This window comes from Schistocerca cancellata, chromosome 2 (genome assembly GCF_023864275.1).
Source record: "Schistocerca cancellata isolate TAMUIC-IGC-003103 chromosome 2, iqSchCanc2.1, whole genome shotgun sequence".
NCBI lineage: Eukaryota > Metazoa > Arthropoda > Insecta > Orthoptera > Acrididae > Schistocerca > Schistocerca cancellata.
The window spans coordinates 672,911,430-672,923,930 of NC_064627.1; the positions used below are offsets into that span (position 1 = coordinate 672,911,430).

The following is a 12,501-nucleotide window of genomic DNA, read 5'->3' on the forward strand; positions in this document are numbered from 1 at the left end:
TCTGAATCTGGCAATCTGGAGTTTAAACGTGCAAGATATTCATAAAAAAACTAAGGTATGTGGTATATTTCCGATGGTTGGGAGCAATACAAAATTTCCTGCCTGCTCTTGCTGCTTCCTTCTTTAAATTCCCCAAGCTGGTGACACTGTTTCTCCACAAAACCATTAAAATTCTTCAAAATAAAGCTGTATGAGACCTCATCTGTCAAAGCTTCACATGTAAATGTAAGACAACTCCCATATTAGTTTATTGCACAACATAGAAATGATCTCAGCAGCAAGTGCTTAATCAGTAACTGTAAGACAATTCTGTGTTTACTGAATGACAAATATGGGAAAATGCCTTTTCTTATAACTGGGTAAATATGGTATATGAATCCCTCAAATACTGTTAGAATCATATGAAACAATCAAAATATATATATATATATATATATATATATATATATATATATATATATATATATATATATATATATATATATATAGTTATAATAGAAGGAAACATTCCACGAAGGAAAAATATATCTAAAAACAAAGATGATGTGACTTACCAAATGAAAGTGCTGGCAGGTCGACAGACACACAGACGAACACAAACATACACACAAAATTCAAGCTTTCGCAACAAACTGTTGCCTCATCAGGAAAGAGGGAAGGAGAGGGAAAGACGAAAGGATGTGGGTTTTAAGGGAGAGGGGAAGGAGTCATTCCAGTCCCGGGAGCGGAAAGACTTACCTTAGGGGGAAAAAAGGACGGGTACACACTCGCACACGCACACATATCCATCCACACATATACAGACACAAGCGCTTGTGTCTGTATATGTGTGGATGGATATGTGTGCGTGTGCGAGTGTGTACCCGTCCTTTTTTCCCCCTAAGGTAAGTCTTTCCGCTCCCGGGACTGGAATGACTCCTTCCCCTCTCCCTTAAAACCCACATCCTTTCGTCTTTCCCTCTCCTTCCCTCTTTCCTGATGAGGCAACAGTTTGTTGCGAAAGCTTGAATTTTGTGTGTATGTTTGTGTTCGTCTGTGTGTCTGTCGACCTGCCAGCACTTTCATTTGGTAAGTCACATCATCTTTGTTTTTAGATATATATATATATATATATATATATATATATATATATATATATATATATATATATATATATAAAACCTCAGTTATAAAAGTTAGCTAGGGACTGACTGCTATAACCTCTCTCAAGAAGAACACCACAATTTCAGTGTTTGATCACAATAAATATGGGTATGCCTATAAATTGAGGACAACACAAATAAAAATCACAGTTATCTTGATGTACATACAATTACTGTAACTGAATCTGACAAAATAAGTACTTACAAAATGTATTCTGCACTTTTAAGCTGTACTGCAATTTTCACAGATTTAATGCCAATTCAACCAATCTATCACTAATAATTGAGATAAATGAAATATTACACAATGTATTCATTGCACAAATGACAGTTTCTTTTTAAGTGTATAGTACCTTTCAAAAACTAGTCACCGATAAAACGGAGTCTCACTGAAACTTCTCAGCAACTACGTCTTTCTTTATCAAATATAATAGAAGGAAAGGAGACCACTCAGACAACAAAATAAGTGTTGTCATCAACATGCACATATAGAAAGAGAGAAAACTTACTAGCTTTCGGAATAAATTTGTCAAGCTACAGTAGAAATAATGTGCTCATGCATGCAGTTGGATGCCCAATGCAGGGACTGCATTTTGGCAGGTGGATTAGGGTGGGGCAAATAGGGGAGGGATAGGGATAGGGATTGGGGATTGGTAGCTAGCGGGTTGGAGGGGGCAGCAGGTTTGCTGCCTATGAATGTAGGGAGGGAGGGATGGATGGTAGATGCACAGGCTAGGCATGTGATAAACAGGTACCAGAGCCTGTGGGGTGCAGTGCACAATATAGGTAACATGAAGATGTGCATTGAGAGAGGGTGACAGGACAAAGGAAGAGGAAACTGTTGGGTAGAGGGTGTGGGGACATTGGGAGATTGAGGCCAGAATGGTTATGGGAGCAAAGGATGTATTGCTACCTGTGTAGTTCAGAAAAGATGCTGGTGAGGGGAGGTATCCAGATGGCCCAGGCTGTAAAGCAGCAATTGAACATGAGCATATTGTGTTACTGTGTAGTCAACTTTTTTCTTGTCCACAGTTTGGCAGTGGACATTCATTCCAGTGAACAGCTGTTTGGTTGTCATACTGACATAAAAAGCTGTGCAGTGATTGCAGCTGAGTTGGTATATGACATTGCTGTTGTCACGTGTCCCTGCATCTGGTAGGATAAGCAAGTGACAAGAGTGGAATAGTAAGTGCTAGGTGGAAGAACTGGGTCCGTAAGTCTTGCACCCGAATCTTCTACAGGGATATGATCCCTGTGGCAAAGGGGTTTGGAGTCAGAGTGGCATAGGGATAGACAAAGGTCTTTTGTAGGTTGGATGGGAGATCGAATACCACTGTAGGAGGGTGGGAACATCTCGGGTATGATGTTCCTCATTTCTGGGCATGATGATGGATAATCAAAACTCTGGTGAAAGATAGGTTCAGTTGGTCCGGTCCACGGTGATACTGGGTGGGAAGGGGGTACTCCTTTATAGCTGATTATCCTTCCCTCCAGTACCAGCTTTTCTGAACTTCACAGATGGGGGTTATCTTTGCAACACATCCTTCACTCCCATAACATTCATGGCCTCAGCTTCCATTAACCCACTACCCGCATACCCTGTACCTGTGTACCACATGCCTAGCTTGTGTATCAGCCACCCCTCCCTCTTGCATTCGATTAAAATTACTTGATAGTTGACAGTTCACGTTTTGGAGCTGTCTTCCTCCAATCAGAGTGTTCAATGTCATACCCAAAACTGTTCTCCATTCCCAAACAGCCACAACTACTCATTTGTTCACCTCTAATTCCTTGTCCGACTTGTTTTCTCTAGGTGTTTGGAACCCGAACCCTGGGTCTGACCCTTTTATTTCGCATTTCATCGGACATGATAACCAAATCAAAAACAACACACAAAATGCTGGTAATGAAACACAAACATTTCATACACAGCACTAGCAAAACACTACTGGATCCTTTCACAAAAAACCTGATATTTAGTTCACCACCACCACCACCACCACCACCACACCACAGAGATTATTCTAGAGTAGATAAGCATCATATGACATTCCTTGAGGCTGTACTTCTTGAAGGCAGCAAACCATCGTTGCAATTGGTTCTATAGTGGAATAAATATAACACAATGACATGAAGTGGTACTGTACTGGGTTAAGTTATGTTCTAACGTGCAGAAGATCGTGGGTTCAAATGTCATCAGGTGATACAATATTTTTTTTTATTTATAAGTCTTCATCAGAATGACTACTATTATTTTCAGTTACCTGGTTTAGGTGTAATCTTTTATTTTTCATCATTTGTCACACCTTTTAATCATCCCATTGAATTTTTTATTTACTGTCATTTTTCTTCCTATCATTCTTTTTTTTGTTTGGAATCCATCTTTGTCGCCTACAGCCTGTAACCGAGTGCCAACCAGGACGGCTTGTCGGTTGGTATCACATTAGCTTTTGTAATCAGCACGAGGACAGTTTTAGGTAACCAATGAAAGCAAGAAGTTACAGTTTGCTTTCAGTACTGGAACTGAAAATTTTCTACCTAAAGTTTGCTTGCAGAGTTCAGCTTTAATCACAAGGAACAGAGTGAGTGTGGCTAATAGTTCAGCCGCAGGTTACTGAACACCATGTTCTTGGATACATTGAACATCAAGAGATTCCAGGTAAGTTAGGACACAGGCGTACATTCAGGGCTACAAAATTTCTCATCTGCCACAGTTCAGTCACCAGTCACTTAAAATCAACTGTGGACAGAGCATCTCATGTTTCCACTATACCTTACGGCAGTGCTTCCAATTCTGCTGCACATCACATGAACAGTACCCCCCCCCCCCCTCTCTCTCTCTCTCTCTCTCTCTCTCTCTCTGTGTGTGTGTGTGTGTGTGTGTGTGTGTGTGTGTGTGTGTGTGTTGATTACTCAACGCTTCTGCTATTTGATCAGTGGCCTCTCCTTCACTTTTAAAGTATTTACATCCTGCCACATCTTCCCTTAGTATATTTTCAAGTATATAATTTATTTCTTGATTGCAAGAGAAAGACAGGGAAGAGGATTAACTGGCTGAAAACTACATGCCCTGAAAGTGTCATAAAAAGTCAAATCACACAACACTGAATGAAAACTGGCCTTACCTGTAAGTGTAAGTGCTCCACCAACAACAGCACTGATTCCTACAGTGGTCACAACCATAGCCTTAAAAAGAGTCTCAAAGTCTTCTTTAGACATGCGACTGCGAAGGTAGTCCACAAAACTATGTAGCTGACACAGCCCAAACACACCTAAAGCCTATGAAACACAATAAAAAAAAACATAATAAGACGTTTTATCATTTACCACTTAGTATGTGTGTATTTTATTACTCCCATAGCATGGGACATAGTGTGGGTATATCACATAAATGAGCACTGTAATTATGATTCTAATGAGATCACCGAAGTAATAAGAAGTGACCAAGAAGAACAAAATATAGATGGAAAAAGTTAAGTATCAGTACAGATATGACATCGTCAATGCATGGACACAATTTACTGAAATGTGCACATATGAAGGCATGTGGTGATGTAATGGAAAGCATTCATGGGCAGTATATCATGCAATGGACCTTCCAATATCATCATCCTACCAGTGGCATATGCTCAGGGATGAGCATAAAACATTTGACACAGATTTTTATGTTAGTGTAGATACAGTCAGGCTATGTATCCAATGTGGATGATATAAAACTAAAGTTAAGTGTTAAGTAAGAAACTGTTCAATACAGTTTTCTGAGTAATATATATAAGGTGCAGTCAAATGGAATCAAGAGAGACGGAAAAAAGTAGGTAAACTGTTATTATTTAAAAATTAATCACCGTAACTGTTAATACATTCATTCCACCGTGGGACAAAAAGAGAACAACTGGAGTGCTTCACATGCAACAAACTGCAGTGATGATGCCACAAAATATTGCCCACCTCTCTCTGTGAAGTGCATTTTACACAACCACCTGCTCTAGAATAAATAAAAGATATGGTAATCAACTGACAGTAAATTTCTGTATTTCTTTTTTATTTTATATTCACAGTGAGAGACAGTAAAGAGACACAATATCACCTGCACAAGTTCCCCAAAGGAAAGTTAACAAACTTCTGTAGTGGTAGGTGGTCAGTGTCTCAAAATGTACAAGCCCTCTCGAAATTCATACTGCTTCTTTCAAACATTTCTATGAGAAGACTAGGCATGTTATACTCTCCAAATGAGCCTTCCATTACATTTCATGTAGGATTTCTTCCTGTTCCATTCACATATGGAGTGCAGAAAGAATGCCTTTGTGTGCGTGCAGTAATTAATCTTATCCTCATGACCCCAATGCGAGCGATACGTAGGGGGTTGTTGTATATACCTAGAGTAGTCATGTAAAGCCGTATCTTGAATCTTTGTTAACAGACTTTCTCGGGGTAGTTCACGTAAATCTTTAAGATTCTTCCAGTTCAGTTCCTTCAGTACCTCTGCGACACTCTCCCATGGATTAAACAAATCTGTAATCACTTGTGCTGCCCCTCTATGTATACATTCAATATCCCTTGTTAGTCCTATCTGGTACGGGTCCCTCACACAAGCAATATTCCATAACTGGTCACACAAGTGATTTGTAAGCAATCTCCTTTGTAGACTGATTGCACTTCCCCAGTATAAACTGAAGTCTATCACCTGCTTTAGCCACGACTGAGCCTAGTGATCATTCCATTTCATATCCCTACAAAGTGTTACACCCAGATATTTGCGAGTAGTCCGATTCCAACAGTGACTCACTGATATTATAGCCATAGGATACTTTTTTTTGTTTTGTGAAGTGCAAAACTTTACATTTCTGAATATTTATGCAGCTTCTTTCAGATAGTACTTCCTCACAAATAACTGCATCATCTGCAAGAGACCTTATTTTACAATTAATATCATCTGCAAGACCATTAATATACAACATGAACAGCAAGGGTCCCAATACACTTCCCTGGGGCACATCCAAAGTTACTTCTACATCTGACGATGACTCTCCATCCAAGATAACATACTGTGTTTTCCCTACCAAAAAAAGCTCAGTCCAATGGCTAACTTCACTTGATACCCCATATAATCATCCTTTTGACAATACGCATAGGGGCGGTGCGGAGTCAAATGTTATTTGCAATCAAGAAGTACTGCATCTATCTGGTTGCCTTGATCCAAAGCTTTCATTATATCATGAGTGAAATATGCGAGTTGGATTTCACATGATTGATGTTTTCAAAATCCATGCTGGTTAGCACTGAGGTCATTCTGTTTGAGCTCAGAATATGCTCTAAGATTCTACAACAAATCGATGTCAAGGATACTGGACGGTTGTTTTGTGAATCACTTCTACTACCCTTCTTCTAGAAGTGTGTGACCTGTGCCTTTTTCCAAGAACTGGGCACAGTTTTCTATCTGATGGCTCTACAATAGATTATAGTTAGAAGAGGGGCAAACTCAGCGGCAAATTCAGAATAGCATCTGATAGGGAGTTTTGTTCAGTTTCAATGATTACAGCTGTTTCTCAACACCACTGACATTAATATTTATTTAATTCACCTTTTCAGTGGAACAAGGATTAAATTGGGGCAACTCTCCTGAGATCTGAAAATAGAGTTAAGCATTTCTGCTATCCTCAGTTTCAATTCCTGTCTCATTAGCTAGCGACTGGACACAGAGGAAGGGGTGGAACTGTTAAAAGAACTAATGAATGAAATCCAGCTAGCTCTTTTGCTATCCCAAAGAATGCAACAACACTTTGTATGCACCTGTTTATAATGAATGCAGTTCGCCATCGCAGGATGACAGTTAAAAACTCCTTGGACAGCACATCTCATGTGCGCAAATTGCCTTGGGACTAGGACACAATGAGGTAAAGGGGAAGTGCGAGGAATGGAACATTCTGCAACAGTAAGAATAACGTTTGTGAGATATTCCACCTGGTCATCACAATTGGGGAAATCTTGTCCTTCGAAGGTCGCCAGGGAGGAGTAAAGCTGCCAGTCAGCCTTAGAAAGCTGCCATTTGGGTGTGTATGCAGGTGGGGTAGGAGTCAGCGAATGGACAGCACACAGGAAATGGTCACTCAAGTAGGTGTCAGAAAGAACGGACCACTCAAGACGATGGACAAGCTGGGCAGTGCAGAAGGATAGGTCCAATTGGGAATAGGTGTGCAAGGAGTCGGAAAGGAAAGTGGGTGCTCCAGTGTTAAGGTATAAGAGGTTAAGTTGGTTAAGAAGATCAACCAAGAGGGCACCTCTCTGACAGGTCCAGCGAGAATCCCAAAGGGGATAATGCACATTAAAGTCACTGAGTAGCAAAAATGAGGGAGGTAGCCACCTAATAAGCTGAAGGAAGTCTGCCCTGATGACATCGAATGACGGGAGGGACATAAATGGCACAGAGGGAAAAAGTCAGGTGGGGAAGGAGAAGGCGAACTGCAACAGCTGCAAGATGGGTAGTCAGGGAAATGGGTTGACTATGCAGGTCCCATATGAGCAGCATGATGCCCCCATGAGATGGAATGCCGACCACAGGAGGATGGTAAAACCGAACCAGGAATAAATGCGAAAGCTCAAAGCGGCTGTGAGGCAGAGTACAAGAGGACGCTGTGATCCTAAAAGCAGCCGTAAATTCGCTTTGCAGGACCAAAGGCCACGAACCTTCCATTAGAGGAGAGTCATGATGAGGAAAAAATGAAGGGATTTCATCTCAGTGGCTGCTGAGTGACAGCCTGTGTAGAGTCGCTGCCACAGAGCACAGAAGCAGGAGGATCCTGCTCCATGGGATCCACAGAAGCATCAGCTTGTGCATGCTGTTGGTCTGTGTAGTCCAATTCTGAAAAACGGTTGGTGGCGCACACCGGCAACACGGAGGCCAGCCAGGCTAAGGTATCATGTGGCAACACCATCGAAGATGATCTTCAAGTCAGTGAAGGAGAAGACTGTTGGCCATTGGTGGACTTCTTTGAGCCTTTCTGGTTAGCAGAGGAAGACTTGGGTGTTGTTTGGCTGGAGGGACGTAGGAACTCTTCATGGGAGTCCTCCTCCTGTCCTTTCCAGCCTCCCGGTTGTGTAGCTCATGGTTTCGCCTTTCGAGGTGAGAGTTTGATGGCTTGTTGCAACGTTGGACTGTGATAATTTCATAGCCTGCTTTGATCCTGGACGGAAGCACCACTCTATCAAAGGTGGGAAGAAGAGTGCAGATGGGCACTGAGGAGGAATCTACCTTTTTCATCACCCAATGAATGGCAATGACACGCTGATCAGATAGGTAAGATTGGATTTCGGCCTCAGTTAGACTGTCGAGCAGCCTAGTGTAAATAACACCACAGGAAGAATTCAGAGTTCTATGAGCCTCGACACGAACAGGGTAGCCGTGGAGAAGCGAAGCAGCAAGCAGTTGTTGGGCTTGAGAGTCAGAAGTAGTCTCCAAAAGCAAAGTGCCATTCCGTAAACGAGAGCAAGATTTCATAGGGCGGCAATTGCATCAACACCTTTCGGAATAATAAACGGATTTACTGTGGCGAAGGACTGGCTGAATTCAGTACATGAGAGCACAAGGAACTGTAGGGCAGTGGGAAGGGTCTTTGAATAGTTAGCCTCATTATGTTTACATTTCGTAGATGTTGACTGGGAAGATGATTGGCTCATTGCGAGAAAATCCCACATGATTGCCAGCGTCTCCGATAGCGCGTCCCTTCGAACTGGGGACTCCCTTCAAAAGGGAGCGCACCAGCCTTAGGTGATTGTTCACACCTCAGGTCACACGTCCAGAACACCAGACAGAGGGGCCAATCGGCAATTTGGGAAGGACGCAGCTCAGGCGATCACCTGTCCCTGGGCCTGGCCTGTACCAGGGAGTATGTGTGAACCCTACCTATCGACAAAGGGCTGGGAATTACATGTTACCCAGTCACAAGTTACACATCAGACATTTGGGCTGTCCTTCAGGAGCGCACAGGGAGGAAGAAGAAAAAGAGAAACCTCAAATGACGAAGCAGAGGAGAGGAGAAGGGAAACAAAGAAAGGAAAAGGAAACAAGAAACAGCTGTGAGACTGTTCTTATGTTAGCACACAGACAATGCAGAACATTCCCAATGATACCCTAGCAAGAGGATAGACATTGGGGCCCCATGGTAGCCAAGCATGAACTCGCCGAAGAGTGGCGAGCCCCCTGGGGGGATTCTAGCAGGATGACTTCAACGAAGACAGGAGCAGATAACATGATTAAAAAGAATCAATCAACTCATTTTCTAGGCACAGGAGTTTTCTGATTGCATAGAATGAAGGGATAAAGTATGAAACAAAGTGGGGAAGAGGGTAAATACTCGCTTTATAACTTTGGTGTATAATGACACTAGGTTTAGCAGTTCTCCTGGTAGAGAAAGTAAGAAACCTGTCACTATCTTCAAATTTTGACATATAAAATTCTGTTGTTCTGTAGACATAAAATTTATTTAGGTTCTCTTCTGAAGACATAAGCATTTCTTTAATGTTAGAGGGGCACACTACATATACTGCTTTCTCTGAAGTCCAACATGCTAGAAGCGTAACAAAAGTAATGGTCATCCCTGCTGTGGCATGTCTGTCGTCTGGCTACATCCCTTTCTTTAGTTTTGAAAGAGGAAGTTGGCTCTTAAATTTGTAATATGCTAACATGGAATCATTGTTAGCTTCTGCTGCCTACTCCTGTAGCATGGATGTGGAGAACAAAGAAGTGTGAACTGACACAATGGAACCAGGTTGCGAGAGGCATCCCCCCGCCCCCCCTTTTCTTACTGCTATTTAAAGTGGTCTCTCATAAGATCTCTGTCATGGCATTCACGATAATTTACAAAGAATTAATATGTGGGGCTAACCTCAGCCATGCAAATGCAGTGTAACAGTATTAAGAAAGCAATACAAAGGCACCCGTAATAAATGTTTCGAGATAGTGTCATCATTGTAACATGACTTCAGTGACAAGTTGAAACCATCTCTACATAATTGGAACAATTATTAGGCTATAGGAAATTGTATCTTTATAATGACTAGATGGTTCCTTTTAAATAAATGCAAGGAGCTGAAAAAAAAAAAAAAAAACCCACATCTACAAAAAGGCAAAGAACTTTTTTAGCTAAAAGTAAGAACTGGGCTCATAAAACTTACAGTATGTGTTAAATGAAAATTGAGAAATAAGATTCAATTAACAACTATCCACCTGTTTTCAGGCAGTCATAAGCTCTTAGAATGACACTTATTTTATGTCTTCAATAATTGTTTGGAAATTTTAATAGTTTCAAATAATTGTATGAGGAATGTTCAACCTTATTTTCTATGAGCAGGAAACAAGGAGATCTTTACTCACAAATCCTTTTGCACACACTCAAAGCACCCTGCATACTAACTGAGGCTGCATGGAGAGAGTGCTTTGAAATTATGAAGCACAAAAAATATTAGAAAACTCCCACAGCTTTAAAAATGTGAGATACCCTTTCTCGCAAGAATGACATGATTAATAATGAAATTATTAGTATACACGGTATGCACAAAATTAGATTTTCTTAGCATGTATCTAAGACAATTGCTAGGTTATTGGAAACATCAGCTAGATATTGATATGTAGAAAATCAGAATATCACAAAACAGGATAAATCCTTATAGCTGAAATTAAGCACATATTAAATGAAAATTTCGAGAGATGCATTTAACAATCCACCTGTTTTCAGGCAGTCATAAGCTTTTCAAATAACACTAATTTTACCCGTTCAATACTAACTATTGTTAAAGTTTGCAAATTCTAACAATTCTAAACAACTGTATGAGAAATGTTCAACCTAGTTTTCTATTAACAGGAAACAAGGAGATCTTTCCTCATTGATTCTTTCGCACACCCTCAGAGCACACTGCCTACTAAGTTAGGTACACTGAGTAAGTGCTTTGTACATGCAAAACATAAAAATTTAGCTTTATAACAACTTTCACTTGAGGGGGATTTATGAACTTCCACATAATTAATAAGTGTAATCATCTTTCTCAAGCAACTGTATGTATAAAAGGTCAAATTATTATTAATAAAATTATGTCACACTACAAACAGAAAATGTTAAAAGCGCAAAGCATCCTGTTTATTGAAGAAAATAAAGTGTGGTAATAATGTTGAAATGAGAATAAATGTTATAACTATTATAAATAGTTACTTTAAATAGTTACAAAGCAATTTGATTTAATTTTTGTCCTTATGAGATACAAACTACACTAATCAAAACTACCATTCAAACCAAAGCACGGGAAGTCACATTCACCACAAAAACAAAATAACAAAGTTGTTCTCGTGAAAACAACTGATGGCCTTGACAGGTAGAGACATAATTGCTACTTCCATCTGATTGCCATAATACATTTCTAGACATAGGTAAAAATTTCCAAGAACAATTCATTATATTTCTACAGCTGGCACTGCTCAATAGAATACTTCTGCCACATTCGTCAATTACTTCACCTTCACTTCTTAATGAATTAGTTGGTTAGTGACAAATACCTTCAACAAAAACAATAGGGCTGTAGCACAGTTATTTCAAATATTCATAGGAAACAGTTATCAGAGAGGTACAAGAATACTGGAACCTCACTGAACAAACTTAAATTACCACAAACATGCAGCTAAACAGAAAACTAGCTTAAAAAATGTTTTTGTAGGACAATTTTTTTTAAAAGGAATTAGAACAGCAATTACACGAGAGCAGATCTTATGGAAACAACTAATTTACATCTCTCAAACAATGATCCAAGTCAACATTTTTTTTACATGCTCACCAATCTTACTTTAAAAAAATCCTTTGGGTAGATTATACTTTAAAGCCATTTCCAAGTAGAGTAAAATGCCAGGTATTATGCTAGTGGTGAACTAACTGCTGTAGCTGCTAGCTGACTGAACATAAACCACATTAAAAATTATTATAATCTGTTGGATGATGAACAATTACTTCAATAGCACAATGTATAGATGCGCGTTTATGCGCATTCACTGCTTGGTGGCGATGCTGTGTGTGCCACATCACCATTTATTGGGGCACTTGGGGGGAGGAGGAGGAGGGGGCATATCACAAGCTACACTTGTCGGAATAAACATGTGAGGGCAGCTTCATTATTGCACCTACAAATATTATAAAATTTGCGCTGCACTAAACTACAAATTGTTTATCTTCTTTTGTCAGTTTAACGCTATTTAATTTTCTCACCATCACTCATTGTAACGAAGCTACCAATATGTGAGTACAGCTGTTGGTAACAGCCAGTACTTACATACTTTCTAGTTGTGTAGATTCTTTAAATGCCAACAGCCTTGCTGCAGTAT

At 40.1% G+C, this 12,501-nt stretch overlaps 1 protein-coding gene across 2 annotated transcripts in view; it reads right to left on the reverse strand.

Moving 5' to 3' along the window:
- Positions 1-12,501, reverse strand: part of LOC126162395 (dolichyl-diphosphooligosaccharide--protein glycosyltransferase subunit STT3A) — a 109,746-nt gene that overhangs the window by 38,208 nt on the left and 59,037 nt on the right. For both annotated transcript variants that reach the window (XM_049918873.1, XM_049918874.1), the window contains exon 8: positions 4,268-4,421. In XM_049918873.1, coding sequence (XP_049774830.1) covers positions 4,268-4,421 — 154 coding nt within the window. The remainder of the gene's footprint in view (positions 1-4,267; positions 4,422-12,501) is intronic.